The sequence below is a fragment of the Palaemon carinicauda genome, chromosome 11 (genome assembly GCF_036898095.1).
Source record: "Palaemon carinicauda isolate YSFRI2023 chromosome 11, ASM3689809v2, whole genome shotgun sequence".
Classification (NCBI taxonomy): Eukaryota; Metazoa; Arthropoda; class Malacostraca; order Decapoda; family Palaemonidae; genus Palaemon; species Palaemon carinicauda.
This window is the reverse complement of record NC_090735.1, coordinates 42,555,350-42,575,812: the sequence shown is the minus strand read 5'-3', so window position 1 is coordinate 42,575,812 and position 20,463 is coordinate 42,555,350. Positions and strand designations below refer to the sequence as shown.

At 33.9% G+C, this 20,463-nt stretch overlaps 1 protein-coding gene across 1 annotated transcript in view; it reads left to right on the top strand.

Annotated features, from left to right (window-relative positions):
* The window catches only part of LOC137649257 (uncharacterized), a 105,969-nt gene extending 101,776 nt beyond the window's left edge, over positions 1-4,193 (top strand). The window contains exon 2 of the mRNA XM_068382244.1: positions 4,111-4,193. Coding sequence (XP_068238345.1) covers positions 4,111-4,193 — 83 coding nt within the window. The remainder of the gene's footprint in view (positions 1-4,110) is intronic.
* The last annotated feature ends 16,270 nt before the right edge of the window (positions 4,194-20,463 follow it).

The window sequence follows — 20,463 nt, the reverse complement described above, 5'->3', positions numbered from 1 at the left end:
TTTTATTTTTTATTTTTTACATGGAGTCCGATAGTGGTTGTATTGTAGAAGAAAATATAGCTGGCGTCTACTTCCTCTTATTTGCATGTGTGCTGCTCCTGCTGCATGTGCTTTATAATACTTCTACTTCTCCGGGCAAAGTACTAAATAACACTCGGTCATTGAATAGCGTAAGTATGGCCTAATTCCCGATAGGATTACAGCGTCCCAGGTAAAGTTAGGTTGAATATTTTCCAAAGTGGTCCTACGATACATTCAGGATGCCAAAGAACTTCAAAGCATTAATTCATTCCTACGATACAGGTTCTATCATTCACCTGGCGTCCTACATATTAGAATGAAAAATACTCGGTAAATCACATACTGGAATGAAAACTACTCGGTGAATCACATACTACAATAAAAATTACTCGGTAGATCACATATTGGAATGAAATCTACTTGGTGGATCACATATTGAAATGAAAACTACTCGGTAAATCACACACTGGAATGAAAACTACTTGGTGAATCACATACTACAATAAAAATGACTTGGTAGATCACATATTGGAATGAAATCTACTCGGTAAATCTCATACTGGGATGAAAACTACTCGGTAAATCACATACTACAATAAAAATTACTCGGTAGATCACATATTGGAATGAAATCTACTTGGTGGATCACATATTGAAATGAAAACTACTCGGTAAATCACACACTGGAATGAAAACTACTTGGTGAATCACATACTACAATAAAAATGACTTGGTAGATCACATATTGGAATGAAATCTACTCGGTAAATCTCATACTGGGATGAAAACTACTCGGTAAATCACATACTACAATAAAAATTACTCGGTAGATCACATATTGGAATGAAATCTACTCGGTAGATCACATATTGAAATGAAAACTACTCGGTAAATCACACACTGGAATGAAAACTACTTGGTGAATCACATACTACAATAAAAATTACTCGGTAGATCGCATATTGGAATGAAATCTACTTGGTAAATCACATATTGAAATGAAAACTACTCGGTAAATCACACACTGGAATGAAAACTACTCGGTGAATCACATACTACAATAAAAATTACTCGGTAGATCACATATTGGAATGAAATCTACTCGGTAAATCCCATACTGGGATGAAAACTAATCGGTAAATCACATACTGGAATAAAAATTACTCGGTAAATCACATACTGGAATTAAAACTACTCGGTAAATCACATACTGGAATTAAAACTACTCGGTAAATCACATACTGAAATGAAAATTACTCGGTAAATCACTTTGTCGTTAAAAGCTAGAGAGAGAGAGAGAGAGAGAGAGAGAGAGAGAGAGAGAGAGAGAGAGAGAGAGAGAGAGAGAGAGAGAGAGAGAGAGGGGGGGGAGTTTATAATCCAAAATTAGATTTCACATAATTTTTCTCTTGCTTATTTGATATTCACTTAGCCAAAATTCAATTGCAATGATTCATTAAGACAAAAGATATTTAAAAATATATGAAGGTTATAGAGTAGTTACAATGTACAGAGCCATCAGTGTGGGACTTTGGCCACATGTATGATGTATAACGTAAGTTATAATATAATGTGAAGGACTGATTTATAATGGAACTACAGTTTAATCCATTACTTTATTACTTTCATGGAATAGGATTTCCAGCAATATTTGCCTGAGTGGACAAGTTCATCATACAAACGTTTTCTAACGAAAAGGAAATCAGATTCTTGAATAAAGTTTTCTGTGTCATCAACAACGTGTTCATTATGACGTGTTATTTTAGCCTCCAAGATACTAATTAAATACATTATTCACGTCACATTGACGTCAATTTACGAAGCCTTAATGGTTCTATGAATAATAAAATTACATTAATTCTTAATATGAGGGAAGCGGTACATATTTTCAAGCATATGAATGGAAATTTCATTGATTTCTGAAAACGTTTATAGAATTTGTTGAATTCATTTGATTAATTTACATTTATGTATTTGAAATAAGTCAGCTCATAGCAACTTGTATGTCTAAAAACAAATAATTCGCCCTTGTGTATATATGAATATTGTTCATCATGTAAATTTTCATAAAGAAATTGACACATAAAAAGGGTAGTAATTTTAATTTCCAGTCGATACTCATCAGCTGAACCTAAATATGTATTCCCATTTCTATTGGTTTCGTTTAGAAATTTTAATTTTCTAATATCATTTGAAGCATCAATATACATTTATTCCTTTTTGACAACGTAATCATTATTATTATTTGTTATTTCGTATATAAGAAGTTTTCAACGGCCAAATGAAGCAAGTTTCTCTTTCATATATAAAAACTGTTTCCTAGAAAAAAATTTGTTTAGACCTTCTGTGACCTATGTTCTTCTCCATTGAATGTTCTTGGTGTACAAAATAACAAAACTGTAAAATAACAGAGAGAGATCACGGAATTTTGCAAAATTGTTGGATTGATTGACCAGATATAATTTAGTGACACAGATACGAGGGTCAATGACGCTAGTTTTCCTGAAGGTTTTCTAATCTTTGAATGCTAATTTTTTTTTTTTTTTTTTTGGGGGGGGGAGGTTTCCTTTCGTAATATCAGTTAAACGTTAAAAAGGATTCTATGATGGCGAAAATAGTTATTTTCTTCATGATTAATTCATTCTTTTATAATTTCTTTATCATGGAAAATTATGGCCTTGTGAATTTATTCATAATTATGGTCTAAAGAAATTATATACATACATATATATATATATATATATATATATATATATATATATATATATATATATATATATATATATATATATATATATATATATATATATATATATATATATATGTCACGTACACCCTGGTTGTGGTCACGTGAAGGACCTCTGGTCACCAGCTCGCTTGAGGGGAATGCGATTTATCAGCATCCACCGGAGAAGAGGTTGTCTCCATGTCAAATTGCCAACGAATGGTTTTCTGCCTCCCACCTTGTCTTGCAGATTTTGTTGGGGGGCCTTGAGGCGGAGCTTGACGGACAACGGCCAGGAGGGCGTAGGCCTGCCGGACATAACTGGATTACTATGACGAGGATGACACTGATTGGTTTTCGGCCTCTGACGTCATGAGGTCACACCCTACGGTGTCGGAGACGCCTTACGATACCCGCCGGACATGCATCAGTCTGGCCTAAAGCAGCAGTAGAAGAAGCTGCCCAAAATATTCGTCCCTTTGCTTGTCATACCAGAACCCTCATTTTTAGACTTAGAAACAATTTTCAAACCTTTTGGACTTAGAAATTTTCGAGTGAAAATTGAATTAACGTAAATGTTAAGTCTTCGTCCCCTGACCGTTGTTCATCAAGTTAAGAATAATTATACCATGCTACCATGAAATGAAGAGCACGTATTTTATTTAAAGAAACATTGCAAGATTGAAATTCTTAGACTTTCTAAAAGTGCTCAGACCTTTGTATGATTATTTTGGAAAATATATTGCTCAATACAAATTAAACTTTGTGTATCCCGCATCTTGAATATTAATGTTTAAATTAATTGTCAGTGTCGTGACTATATATATATATATATATATATATATATATATATATATATATATATATATATATATATATATATATATATATATATATATATGTATATATATATATACATATATATATATATATATATATATATATATATATATATATATATATATATATATATATATATATATATATATATATATATATATATATATATATATATATATACAGTATATATAGAAAATATATATTTTCAAAGGTCAGCATCCCATCATAAAACATACGCTATATTTTTCTTTTTGTATCTGTAGGGAAATATTATTTAATGAAAACAGTGATATAAATAACTGTAAACACTACAGGCTGCAGAATTGCAAGACAACAGCAACAACAATAACTGTAAACACTGGAAATGTCCAGAAATGAATAGAAATTGGAAAAAAAGATTGTGAACAATTTCTCATGAAGAATACAGCATTTAAAAAAAATCATCGCCCTGAATATGATCACCCAAAAGGAAAAAAATCTTGACGACAGAGATAAAACACATCTCTTCGTTTTATGTCTTAAAGGTAACTCTTACCCTGAAACTTCTCTTCTGGCCCATCATGGGAATAATGGCGGTCATTATGATGGAAATATGATGGAAATATGAGCCACCAGGCTGTGGGAAGTAGGCAGGGAGAGACGTTGATCCAACTTTCTAATGAAGGAAAAACGAAGCTGATTTTTCCCTTTTGGTCTTTGGCATTATGTAAGAAGGATCACTTTCTCTTATCTTGTGTTTAGAAAAAACATCAGGTATATCAGGCAAACGATATATAGCGAGTTTCTAAAAGGATCTCTTTCTTTTAGCTGATGCTTGAAAAAAATATATAAAAGAGATAACTAGATATTTCTTGCACGATACTGAAGGCGAGTGATAACTAGTTATTTCTTGTAAGACATTGAGGGTGATATCTTAATTTCGGTACATTTACTTTCTTACAGATCGTCCGAATTGGATATTTTTCAAGTTATATTTTCGAGAATTTTTTTTTTTTTCGAAAATTCTATATTAACTTAAACCTTTGAAGTATTCGAATTCCAGCTTCAAGAATGAGTGACTCCTCTGTGAGAAACCCCATTTAAGTGATAGGCAGCAACACGGAAAGTGCTGACAAGGAATGCATCGGCCTTTTGTAACTTTCGTCAACAGTTTGATGAATTCCGCTGTAACCAGGATTCGCATAATCAAAAGGAATTTAATATAAAGTAATATGTCTGTGCTTTATTGGTTTTCACGCTACGAGACAATTTTGATTTTTGCTATTATTATTGCTATAACTTTGAAATTATTCTATAAATAAATAGAATTTGAATAGAATAATTACGAATATGTAAAAAACATAGACATGACTCAGTTGTAATTTTTCTCAATACCACGCATTTTCAAATCTTACAAATGATATTGCTGTTATGTCTTCAAAATTATTAGACAAATAAACAAATGGCCTTTTATTATTATAAAAAAACTTGGACATGACTCCAGTTGTAATCATACATTTTAAGGTACCAGAATTTTCAGTCTTATTGTTCCCTGACTACTTTTCTAGCAATGTTTTTAGCTCAATCGCATATTCAAATTTTCTATTTCACTGGCTGCGATGTGTATTTAATTACATTTCATAAAACTGAAGGAACCGAAACCCTTCCTAGCAATCGTTTGGATGAAAATCTACAAAAAAAGAGAAATCTTGTATGAAAGTGACACCAGAAGATGATCCAACGCATTAATCTTGCATTTCAGGATAACTTTTCTGCAACTTGGAAACTGCTCGTGATAGTCTTTCATTTCGAAATGGAAAAGAAATAAAAAGCTGGTCGATGTGGTAACGTCCCTGACTGGTGAACGCTAAACTCGGGTTCGAGTCCCACTCAACTCGTTAGTTTCTTTGGTCGATGCAACCTCACCGGTCTTGAGAGCTAATGATTGGGGGTTTTGGGGACCCTATAGGTCTATCTGCCTAGTCATCAGTAGTTATTGCCTGACCTTCCTTGGTCCTAGCATGGGTGGAGAGCGGGTAAGGTGCTGATCATATGAATATATGATCAGTCTCTAGGGCATTGTCCTGTTTGATAGCGCAATATCACTGTCCCTTTTGTCTGTCATTCATGAACGACATTTAACCCTTTAAACTGCAAATGCATTTTGAAAATATTGCAATCCTCTGCAACATGACTTTGTAGTTCTTTAACCATAAATCCATTCTGAATTTATTTATGATTCCTTTTAATAATCATCTGGATATTATTATTTAATATATAAATTTCTCATTTTACTTAAAAGTTTCTTGATTGTTCTTCCCTAAACCTCTAGAATAGGAACGATTTATTTTAGAACTTAAAACTTTTCAAGCAAGACGGGTCTCTTCATATTATTATTATTATTATTATTATTATTATTATTATTATTATTATTATTATTATTATTATTATTATTATTATTATTATTATTATTATTATTATTATTATTATATTTGTTTATATACAATATTCTTACTCAATTATAGTCAGATCAGTAATATACCAGTAGCATATAAAGTCTAGGAAGACGACCAAACAGAAAGCTAAATATAAATACAAATCATCCTATATTACAGATAACTATTTAAAAAATTCACTTTTCTCATTTAAGTTTAATCACTCAACGATTAAAAGAATAAGAAATACCACTCTCAATACACTTAGACGCCAAACTGCATTCTAAAATATAAGCGGGTTTTACATTCAAAGGGGAATGAATTGCATTCATGCCAATGCATTCGTGCATGAATATCTGTCAAAGGAAATACCATTAATTGGAGCCATATCAATGAGGCCTTTTGGTGCTTAAATAAAACTATAATGTGAACCGATTGGAAGAAACGGCGTCTGAGTCTATCAGGGTTAACTGATGCGTGATGGAGGTTTAATTATATTTTGAATAAAAACAGGGGTTTCTTATTCATTGGCCAGTCCGGAATTTCTCTTTGGTATTCTATAGGCATAATTGCTAGAGGCATACATATACACACACACACATACACACACACATATATATATATATATATATATATATATATATACATATATATATATATATATATATATATATATATATATATATATATATATATATATATATGTATATATATATATATATATATATATATATATATATATATATATATATATATATATATATATATATATATATATATATATATATACAAACAAGCACACACACACACACACACACACACACACACATATATATATATATATATATATATATATATATATATATATATATATATATATATATATATATATATATATATAACTGACTATAGACGTTTTTCTCATCTGGGACCTAGATCTTTGACCTTCCAAAACTTAATCATTTCCAGCTCTTTACACAACAGTTTACAATCCCAGCAAGTTTCATTACTTTACAATTAAAATTATGGCCCTATGGTTGATGACCACCATTTGACCTTTTGATTTACCTTGACCTTCGACTCAGCCTTGAACCTCGACCTTAACATGTATTAATTTGCGTGGATTTTCATACACTCAAATATGAACCAAGTTTGAAGTCTCTATGACAACGATGTCGAAACTTATGGCTGATTACGTGAATTGCGACATTTTGCTTGACCGTGACTTTGACCTTGACCTTCCAAAACTTTTACATTTTACATAACAGTTAATCCCTTTAAGTTTCATTAAAATTGTGGCCAAGAAGCTGCTCACAAACAAACACACACAAAAATTACAAATACAAACAGGGGTGAAAACATAACCTTCCAACTACGTTGCGGAGGCAATAAACAATTTCAAAGAAAAGATAAAATTGGATATAAAAAAGGGCTTCATGTAATGCACTGATAAAGGTCTTAATGGATAGCCCAAAAAAAGTCTTTTGGAAAAGGAAAATTTCAACTTTAAGAAGAAACAGATAATGGAATTTTCCTGATCTTAGATAAGTTGGTCTTCTGACCTGACCCGGTAAGTTTTGGGAAAGATATAAGAGAAGCGAGGTAAAATGATCCAGCTATCTTTCTCCATAGGAAAAGACAACTTGATCTCTGTCTCAAAATTCGACGTTACTTTCAACACCTTTGCCGAAAACTTTTCGATTCTCACTCTCTTGGGATCGTTTTGCAGCACCCCCCTTTCTCATGACCCCATTACCTTCCCACGACCCCTTACCCTGTGTCACCCTGCAATCCACATCACTCCATACCCCAAGCCTACCATTTTTTTTTTTTTTACATAAATATGTTTGACTTAATATTTCTTAAGTTTTGTTGTCAATCTCGCAATACGTCTTCTCTCCTTACAAAGTGTTTTTGGCTTAAGAGATATTTTTCCCTGTTCAATATAATCAATATCATTTATGGTTAGATAATAATGTGTAATTTTGAGTTTATTAAATAGCGGTGTTATTACAGCCTTTTAAAGATGATTTTCGTACACGATTGTTCTTTTAATTAATGATGTTTAAATGCGGCGAATGACTGAACATTTTATTTAAATGGTGAACTCAAAAGTACAGTAAACTTACCGTATCGTCTTATTGTAAGTCATCGCACCCGTATATATACATATATGTATATATAAATGTATATATATATATATATATATATATATATATATATATATATATATATATATATATATATATATATATATATATATATATATCCCTTTCTGAGTGTGAATTCCTTAACATGGTGTAAAGGTTTGCGCATCGCCAAGGTCAGCAAATCTATACTAGTCAGGACCACCCATACTAGGTTGGTCTACTTGGAGCGTTCAGACAAAGATATCCCATCATCACCATTCTGTATGTGGCCAGATTAGTAGCCAAACCCAAGAAATGAAAGGACACGTCTGAGTCCTTTGTCCTTTAGGGGAATAGAAACGGCTGCATTTGTTATTCTTGTTATATATATATATATATATATATATATATATATATATATATATATATATACATATATATATATATATATATATATATATATGTATATATACTGTATATATATATATATATATATATATATATATACAGTATATATAAATATATATATATATATATATATATATATATATATATATATATATATATATATATATATATATATGTATATATATATATATATATATATATATATATATATATATATATATATATATATATATATATATATATATATATATATAAATATATAAGATGATTAATGGGAAAGTATTGAATTAAAAGCTCAATAGGCGTAGGAGATGATGATGATGATGGTAATATGTAAACGAGTTTAATTTAAATGTAATTATAAGCATTTAGGTTACTTTAAGGAAAAGGCTGTAAACCTAAACATTCATTTTGGTAGCTCCTTGCAAATAAATCAAACTATTAACTAACTGGAATATTTCTCTCCCAGAATTAAATATATTTTTTTTTCTCTTTCTGTCCAACAGCGTGATTAGTAAAACTAGAATTACCCCGTAGACAGAATTTCGTATCCTCTAAATACCTACGAAAAAAAGAGACCCAAAATGAGATAAAGTAATTCTCATGTTTCTTTCATCCAGGAATATAAGATTTTAGGCCACTTTCAGGCTATGAATAGTGTTGGGGCCCTTCAGAAATGAATAAAAAGTCCCTTAGCAATTCATTACACAGACGTCAGCAGACTCTTCTCTTTTATAAATGGAAAATTGTTTCGAGTTGGGGGGAATTTTTTTCCGATGAAGAAAATAGATATAAAGATGAATACAAATTTTAATATCATATCGATTATCCAAGAAATACTATTACCTATAAATTTGAAAATCCATTAATCGTTGCTGGTTACATTTTATGAAAATATTATTTTTCTAGATACGGTAATATGGATTTCAATTCTCAAATTTGCTAAACCTATTGCTTGCACAGGTATTCATTTTTATCGGCTACCCAGTTATATTAAGTTTCCTTTCAGTAACAAACTTGGACGTTTTTCATTTTTATTTTGAATTTTTTATAGGATGTACAAATACACACACACAAACACACACACATACATATATATATATATATATATATATATATATATATATATATATATATATATATATATATATATATATATATATAGGTATATACATATATATATATATATATATATATATATATATATATATATATATATATATGTATATGTATATACCTATATATATATATATATATATATATATATATATATATATATATATATATATATATATATATATATATATATATAGGTATATATATAGGTATATACATATATATATATATATATATATATATATATATATATATATATATATATATATATATATATATATGGGTATACCTATATATATATATATATATATATATATATATATATATATAATATATATATATATATATATATATATATATATATTATATATATATATTATATATATATATGAGTGCAACTAAAATTTAATTTCAAGCATTTATGTTACTTTTAGGGAAAAGGCTCCAATTTTAAACATTCATTTTGGAAGCTTCCTGCAAATGAATTAAACTATTAACTAACTGAAATATTTCTCTCCCAGAGTTAACTTCCTTTTTTTTCTCTTTCTGTACAACACCGTGATTAGTAAAACTAGAATTACCCCATAGACGAATTCCATATCCTCTAAATGCCTGGGAAAAAAGAGACCCAGAATGAGAAAAAGTAATTCTCCTGTTCCTTTCATCCAGGAATATTAGATTTTAGGCCACTTTCAGGCTATGAATAGTGTTGTTGGGCCCTTCAGAAATGAATGAAAATTCCCTTTGCCAATAGATTACGCAGACGTCAGCAGACTCTTCTCTTTTATGAAGGGAAAATGGTTTCAAGTTGGGGGAAATTTTTCATATCAAGATTATAGATATAAAGATGAATACGAATTTCTAATATAACACAGATTATCCAAGAAATAAAATTACCTATAAATTTAGAAAATCCATTGATCGTTGCTGGTTATATTTTATGACTATTTTTTTTTTCTAGATAAAGTAATTTTGATTTCAATTTTCAAATTTGCTAAACCTATTGCTTGCACAGGCATTCAATTTTTTTTCGGGTACCCAGTTGTATTCAGTTTTCTTTCGGTAACAAACTTGGATGTTTTTCATTTTTATTTTGAATTTTCTATAGGACGTACAAACACACAAACAAATGTGTATATATATATATATATATATATATATATATATATATATATATATTATATATATATATATATATATATATATATAAGTGTGTATACATATATATATATACATATATATATAAATATATATATATATATATATATATATATATATATATATATATATATATATATATATATATACATGTATATATATATATATATATATATATATATATATATATATATATATATATATATATATATATATATATATATATATATGTATATACACATGTATATATATATATATATATATATATATATATATATATATATATATATATATATATATATATATGTCGTAGGAGGAGATGATTATGATGATGATGATGACATATATATATATATATATATATATATATATATATATATATATATATATATATATATATATATATATATATATATATATATATATATACATATATATATATACACACACACACATATATATATATATATATATATTATATATATATATATATATATATATATATATATATATATATGAATATATATATATATATATATATATATATATATATATATATATATATATATATATATATATATATATATATATAATGTGTCTGTGTGTGTTTGTGTATGTGGGTGTGCTTACCTGCGTGCCTGAGCGTTCATTCATGAGTGTATTTATATGTTTGTGGGTTTGTTTTTCTCTTAAGTTTATTATTATATGGCAGTAAAGATTAATCCACACGAAACTGCACTTCTTAGGAGACCCCCAATTACTCCGCCAGTGCCCCGTGTTTCATTTATAATCCATCCATAAAACCCGCACAAACATCAAAGCTGTTGGGCCAACTGGCCAAGAAGCCTTAAAGGGGAACCAAGTTCTGACATTTGGTGCTCAGCTTTCATCAAACGAGTAATTTATTAACTTTTGGTTTCTTAAAAAGGCTTCCAATTTTCACCCACGGAAATATTTTTTTTTCTTTTTTTCTTTTAAATCTGTCACATAACTATATATGTTTCATTATCAGTAAACTAAAATTTATTATAACTGTTTTCATGGCGAATTATTATGATTTCCGTATGATTTTATTTTATATTTTTTTTTTTTGGAATTTGGAAATATTTTTAAGTCTTTTTAAATCCCAGAGTTATAATCTTTGAATAAAAGCATCATAATTAATTTTCGTGCAATTTTCGTTAAAGAAAACATTTACCTGGCCTTTCGATGATGTTTACCATTCATTTTTTTTTCATGAATGTAATTAGATATCAATGTACATAGTCCATGAATTCAGATCACGTGAAAACACATTTCTAAATAATGGCCAAGTGTTTGAACTTATAGTAGAAAAACTAGTTTGTGTTGAATAATATCCGTCATGTTTTATATCGATTATATAAAAATAAATATTCAGATGTATTTAAGAAAAAGAAGAAACAATTGAATATTAACCTAAGGAATCTCTATATCTCAATGCCATTTGCTTTATATGATCAAATTCTATTGTATACGGGGTCAATAAACGCTAATATTCATCGAATCCTTTCCCCTTTTTGGCACAAAAGGAATGTTCATTCCATAACCCAGACTTGATGAGATGTTTGCAATACAAAGCAAAAAGGTTTTGCACATTGCAGAGCTGAAGTCTGGTTTGAATCGACGAGACTGTATATTGGGGAGGATTTCTTAATTGCTTTTGATTCTTCTGCAATCGTTAAGGTCAGTTTCTTGATTGAAGCATTTCGTCTTTTGTTCGCTGAGAGGCGAGTATCTTTGTAGTGGGGGTAGACTGCTAGCGAAGATAAGAAAATTTTGAAAAGTAGATAGATTCCAGATATTAAGAATAGTTTCCGCTCGTCTTTTGATGGTATATCTATATATGAGGGGGCCTGAGAGATAAAGGTACGCTTATTTTTATTTTTATTTTTTTTTTATGAAAGTATCTGATGAACGAGAAAATAAGATAGAAATATTTTATAATTTAAATCTCCGCAATATAAGAAAAGTTTATAGACTATTATATGAGAATTATTGAGAAAAAAAAAGAAAATAAGAGTATAGAAAATGAAATAATTACCTATGGAGGTTACGTAAGTAGTTCTGGGTATAAACAAATTACGCACAAAATATAAAAGTAATACTCCCCCTAAAAAAAAAGGAAAAACATGATACTAAATGAAGCGGCCGAGGGTACGGGAGAATTTTATAATCTTACCTTTTCATTTAAAAGCTACGGAAAAAAATCCATATTTTCTATTGAGTGGCAAACACCACATTTATAGATATTTCTTAAATCTACAATTTTATATTTAAAAAGTTATTTTAGCTACAGTTGAATAGAACGTATTAAACATATCATCTCAATACACAGTTGAAGAGAGAGAGAGAGAGAGAGAGAGAGAGAGGAGAGAGAGAGAGAGAGAGACTATTATCAGTTTAACATTGTTGTTTATATTAACAGCGTAACTCAGGATGAATAAGTGAAGCCTGACTTCTTAGCGAATATTATTAAAATATGCTTTTAACTCTCTCTCTCTCTCTCTCTCTCTCTCTCTCTCTCTCTCTCTCTCAACTATTATTAATAAATAGTTTAAATGAGCGTTAGCACATTCATGAAATGCAAACATAAGAGGAAAGAAATGGTACCAGAATGAAGGCCCTAATGATACCAACACGCCAGCAAAAATAAATCTTTACTATAAAGGCTTTATGAGCGTAAACTACAACGAAGAAGAAAAGATTATGAAAAATATAATAAAAAACAACGTTTTTGCCACGGCAGAGGATACTGAAATCAACCTCATAATTTATTACCAATCAGCAAAAACACGAGACTTGATAATGAAAAACAACCCTGCCCCTGCCATGCAAGATGACTTGAAAAAGACGAACGTAGTGTACCGATATAAATGCCCCGTCCAGGAATGTCCTGGCACCTACATCGGGATGACGACGATGCGTCTTTCTAAGAGATTATCTTGCCACGTGCAACAGGGTGCAATAAAAATGCATTGCCTCCAAAAACATAATTTCATGACAACAAGGGAGCATATAGTGAAAAATGTAACAATCATCGGCCATGCCCCTGACAGTAGACGTCTCCGGATAATGGAAGCTCTTTTTATTCAACAACAAAGACCTAACCTCAACACCACGCAAGAAGGGACCTTATTGCCAACATGTATAAGGTCCACTATCAACAATAGTCCAGGCAATAACAACTATGACAGGACTGATATAGCTGAAGGTCAAACAGGGATTATCTCCTGACAGAACCAGAGCCAGTAATCCCACCAAACATCCCGGCGAGGCAGAGGCCACCACCCAATAGGATTAACGGTCTCCGCCCTAGGGCGGTTCTTAACCAGTGAAGATGGAATCTCGTAGCAGGACTCCGTATATAAGCCATCAAAACAACACTTGCATTTCAGTTCACTCTTGACAATGAGCAGAAAACCTTCTCACTGCTCGAAACCGGTTGAGTCGAAGGATGTGGTAAACTTAACCCACGTAATTTATAAGTTTTGTATAAAAGTGACAATTACTTTGTGTGCACTAACATTGTGATAGTGTTTTATACTTTGTACATATTATCTGTACTTTTACAATGTGTTGTGATATATTAAAAACAAATTGTGAATGATATGGTCTTCATCACCTTCCTATTGATATGTCCCTTTCCCAGTTATTATTATTATTATTATTATTATTATTATTATTTTTATTATTATATACAAAATATGACTCAAAAACAGCCGGATCAGCAACATACCAGTTGCTTATAACGTCTAGGAAGACGACCAAAGAGAAAACCAAATAGAGATAAAAATAATCTTAGAGATAACTATTTCAAATATTCACATCTCTCATTTGAGATAATCACTCAACGATTAAAAGAATAAGAAATACCACAAACGCCGATTCTCAATACGCATTGCCTCCAAACTGCATTCCAAAATGTTAACGGGTTTTACATCCAAAGGGGAATTAATCTCATTCATACCACTGCATTCAGAGGAATGTATCGCATTCATGCATGAATATCTGTCAAAGGAAATACCATTAATTGGAGCCATATCAATGAGGCCTTTTGGTGCATAAATAAAACTATAATGTGAACCGACTGAAAGAAACGGCGTCTGAGTCTATCAGCGTTAACTGGTGCGTGATGGAGGTTTAATTATATTTTGAGTAAAAATATGCGTTTCTTATTCATTGGCCAGTCCGCCTTTTCTCGTCGATATTGTGTATGAATATTTGATTAGATTCATATATATATAGGTATATATATTATATATATATATAGGTATGTATATATATATATATATATATACATATATATATATATATATAGGTATGTATATATATATATATATATACATATATATATATATATATATATGTATATATATATATATATATATGTGTGTGTGTGTGTGTGTGTGTATTTGGGTAGCCATTCATTATGTAATGCTGATGAAAATTGTGAAAGAAATATTCATTCAATGCACAGAATCGAATTTGCTGACACTATATGTAAGTGAACCGATCATTTTATAACATGCATTTCTCTCTCTCTCTCTCTCTCTCTCTCTCTCTCTCTCTCTCTCTTAATTGCAAATGTTCCTATTCAGCTTCTATAGTTATGTCGTATATCATTATCATCATTATCCGTTACCATTTCACTGCATGACAAAGGCCTCAGACAAGTCCTTCCCCTCGCGTCTGATCTTTCAATGCCAGTCTATACCCGTGAATTTTCTTTGTCCTTCAATATATATTACATAAGTTCAGACTTGCAGCAAATATTTTTATGTTGAACAGGCTGACCTAAATCTTTTTATAGTTTCTTTTTTATATATATATATATAACGGATTTTGAGCGAAGCGAAAAATCTATTTTTGGGTGAGATAGCCATGTCGTCCTGATGGAAGTTCCTATAGGGTAGCTTCCTAGGGTATATTACAACTACGGCGATATTCCCAGAGAATTTACCTTAAGGTACCAGAATTCTAACTCCTGGAGCGAGTATCCCTCGTGAAAGGGATATCGCGACATATCAGAGGACGTATTCTAGACACGTCACATGGCAATCTACGACCTGAACAGAGATTTCGTCTCGTAGGAGGGAGATTGACGAGATACGAATTCGGGAAAGAAAAAGGGGAGCCGCTCCCAAGGCTTCCCTATCTCCCGATTCGTATGCGTGCCTGGCGCCATCTGTATTCCTTGTAGCGTACACGAGGTGCTACAGATACTGTATGTAGGGAGGGGTCCTACAGCCCTTTCTTAGAAAGGCAAGGGCGGGTCCATCAGGACGACATGGCTATCTCACCCAAAAATAAATTTTTCGCTTCGCTCAAAATCCGTTTTTTGGGCTCAAGCCATGTCGTCCTGATGGAAGTGTACCAGAGCATTACTGTATCTGTGGATTCTCAGAACGTGCCGTACTCCCCGGAGGTATTTATTCCCGGTCGACTAGACCTAGAGACCTAAGATGTTACCGTTATACATCTTTTCAACTAACTATAAACTATGGTAGAGCTTCCTGCCCCCTACAGGGAAGAGTCCTACTAGACTCTGGAAGTCTCGAAGAGTACATATATCTATGTATGAATACCAGGCAAGCTAATATAGTGGTCTCGCCCTATATTAAGTAAAGCATAGTTTGTATAGAACCACTGCGTCAATATAATGACCAGTAATCCGCACAATACTTGTATTGGACAAAGGTTTATATCCGCATAGGAAGAAACTAATAAAACCGCCCTCGTCCCTTTATGGGACGGAGTCCTCCCATTAGGGGACTTACATAAACCAATGCAACATAGCTTGCATAACAGAACAATTCTATCAGAATTATCCCAGATAAGAAACATAGAATTAAAATGCTCAATTATACCAATAAATTGACACAGGTGAAAGAGACGCAAGGTTCTCAAGAACAAGTTTATTGACAGATAATAAACAGACAGGTTAACAACAATATATATATTTATATAAAAGAGGATAACCCAAAACTTTAAGCATAAGTATGATAGTAAACAGAACTTGTTTATCTGAAAGAAAAACCATTAAACACCACTTTAATAAGATACCAAGGTATCAAGTCATAAAAAGTCTGTATTACAAATCAATCACATTAGCGTTAGAAACGCTTGGCACACATGTCTGAACTTATGCTAGGTTCACCTTTGAAAGAAGGAACAGTCTATATGGGCACTTGGTGCCCTCATTTAGTTTGTAGTACAGTATGTACCTACACACTCACCCTGGACTTAATCGTCCCAATTAAGACCACTGTTCCTCGCAGAGTTAAACAGTAGGGTTAACTACACGACCCACTGCTACCACAGATCTCTTAAGTTCCTCTACTTGCTTCGCATAGTGGCGAAAGAACACCCTGGAAGACTTCCAGCCCGTGTATGAACGGAGATGTTCAAAATCCATACAATTAAAGAAATTTAGGGATGAGGCAACTTTCCTCGGATCGTGACCTGCGGGTGTACTGTCAGGATCCGCTCTGCGAATAAAATATATGATTTTCGCTCTGAGTTGATTCAGAGATAAATTTGAGCCTGATGTTTCTCCCCTGAATAGTTGACCACCCTTGAAGTCTGAAGTTCTACGAAGATAGACCTTTAGGCATTCTACTGGACATAGAGATGCGTCTCTTTCAGAGGGCAGATTCTCCAGGGACCCCACCTGTTGGTGGGTAACTCATTCTTGGCGAGAAACGTAGGATCCGGAAACAGGTTCAGCTACCCCCCATCCAGGAACTGAACACGACCTGCCTCTCTCGAGAGGGCTATGATCTCACTAACCCTGGCCCCGGACGCGAGTGCAAATAGGAAAATAACTTTTTGCGTCAAATCCTTTAACGCACATTCTTCATTGCTCAACAGGGAGGCGAAATGAAGAACTTTGTCTAAAGACCATGAGATGGGCTTTGGAGGTGCTGAAGGTCTGAGCCTAGCGCAGGCTTTCGGAACTTTATTAAAGATCTCGTTACCTAGGTCGATCTGGAAGGCAAATAAAATGGGTTTCATCAAAGCAGATTTACACACTGAAATCGTGTTAGCTGCCAACCCTTGGCCATGGAGGTGGATGAAGAAAGATAAGCAGAAGTCTGTGAGATCTCCTGCGGATTCTTTGCCTTTACAAAGGCCACCCATTTCTTCCAAGATGACTCATATTGCCTTCTAGTCGATTTGCACTTATATTCCTCTAGGAAGTCTATGCTGGCTTTCGAAATCCCGAAACGCTTTCTCACCGCTAGGGCGAGAAAATCATGAGCTGCAGGGTCTGGGTTTTCTGTAATGAAGCGCAGACAGTTAACTTCTGGACTCTCTGGGTCAGAACTGGATGTGGTAGCGGCACGAACTTCATCTGTAGTTCCAACGCCAAGGGGAACCACATACTGTTCGCCCACTTGTGGGCCACTATTGCCGCTACCCCCTTGAAGGATCTCAGTTTGTTGAGGACCCTCAACAGAAGGTTGTGAGGAGGGAACAGATAAATCCTGGACCATCTGTTCCAGTCGAGGGACATTGCGTCCACTGCTTCCGCTAAGGGGTCCTCGTACGGGGACACGTACAGGGGCAACTTCTTGTTATCTTTCGTCGCAAAGAGGTCTATTTGCAGTTCTGGGACTTGATTCAGAATGAAGGAAAATGATCCTGCGTCTAAGGACCATTCCGACTCTATCGGTGTGAACCTGGATAGAGCGTCCGCTGTCACATTGCGGACTCCTTGAAGGTGAACTGCCGACAGGTACGCACTTCTTCTTTTCCGCCAATCGGAAAATGGCTAACAACACTTGGTTGAGAGGTGGTGACCTCGACCCTTGTCGATTCAAGCATCTCACAACCACCTTGCTGTCCGTCACCAATCTTATGTGGATCGAGTGACGCGGGGAGACTTTTTTTAAGGTAAGGAGCACTGCCATAGCTTCTAGAAAGTTTATATGAAAGGTCCTGAATAGCTTGGACCAAGTCCCTGGACTTTTTTCCGATGAGAGTGACCTCCCCATCCCTCCTTTGAGGCGTCTGAGTGAATCGTCATCGACGGGGGAGGTGGCTGAAGAAGAACCGACTTCTTTAGATGTCTGGCCTGGGACCAAGGTCTGAGAAGAGTACGTAGCCGAGGCGGCACTGGTCTTCTCAGGTCTCTTCGCGCGTTTGATGCATACCTTCTCCAAACTCCGGTTGCATCCTTTAGCTGTGCTCTTAGCACTGGGTCTGTCACTGAAGCAAACTGGAGAGAGCCTAGTACCCTCTCCTGTTCGCGTCTTGATATCCTTTCGGAATCTAGAAGTCTCTTGACAGAGCCCGCTATCTCCTTCCTTTTCTTCGCCGGGATGGAGAAACTGTGTGACAAAAGGTCCCAGTGGATTCCCAGCCACTGGAACTTTTGGGATGGAGAAAGTCGAGACTTTTTTCTGTTGATCTTGAAGCCTAGGTACTCTAGGAACTGGATCACCTGACTGGAAGCTTGCAAGCATTCGGTTTCGGATGCTGCCCACACCAGCCAGTCGTCCAGGTAGGCTACTACCTGAATTCCCTTTAGGCGTAATTGTTTGAGAGCTGCGCTCGCAAGATTCGTGAAAATCCTTGGGCTATGTTTAGCCCGAATGGCATGGCTCTGAAGGCGTACAGTCTCCGTTGTAGCCTGAACCCTAGGTAGGGGGAGAGTCGACGGCTGATTGGAATGTGCCAATAGGCGTTTGACAAGTCTATAGAGACTGAGTATGCCCTCTTGGGCAGTAGGTCCTTATGTGTTGCAGTGTTAGCATCTTGAATTTGCAATTCACTATGAACTTGTTGAGTGGTGACAAGTCCAGAATGACTCTGAGCTTTTCCGAGTCTTTCTTGGGAACACAAAACAGCCTCCCTTGGAATTTGATGGACTTCACCTTTCGGATCACATTTTTCTCCAACAGTTCTTGAACGTACTCCTCCAAAACAGGGGTGGAGTGTTGGAAAAACCGAAGGCATGGGGGTGGAGTGCTGTACCAGCTCCAACCCAGTCCATTCTTGAGTAGGCTTTGGGCCCAGGGATCGAAGGTCCAGCGATCCCAAAATTTCATCAGTCTCCCTCCTACCGGTATCATTTCACTTGGACTGCCGTCCTGAGGTCTTGCCTCCCTGACCACGACCACCTCTGAATCCCCTTCCCCTTGAGGGGCGCCTAGACGAGCCTCTGGCTGCTCCTCTAGGTTTTGCACGAAAGGAAGAAGACTGTCCTTCGAACGTTGGGGTGAATGTGGTTGACTGACCTGGCACAGCCTGGGGTACCCACTGAAAAGCAGTCGGGGTTTGTACCACCATCTGGGGCACTGGAGGCAAAGGCAATTGCAGTTGCTGTTGCTGTCTATAAGGCTTGGCTGGCCGAGATGGTAGCCTAGTCCTCATATTCTTCCTCTTTGGTTGAGGACCCTCATCCGGGGAAGATTTTCTTTTGATAGCCAGGCCCCACTTCTGGAGAAGGTTTCTATTCTCCACGGCGGCCTTATCAACAACCTCTTTGACCACATCGGTAGGGAAAAGGTCTTTTCCCCAAATGTTGGAGGAGATTAACTTCCTTGGCTCGTGTCTCACCGAAGCCCCGGTGAACACGAACTCCCTGCAAGCTCTCCTTGCCTTGATGAAGCCATAAAGGTCCTTC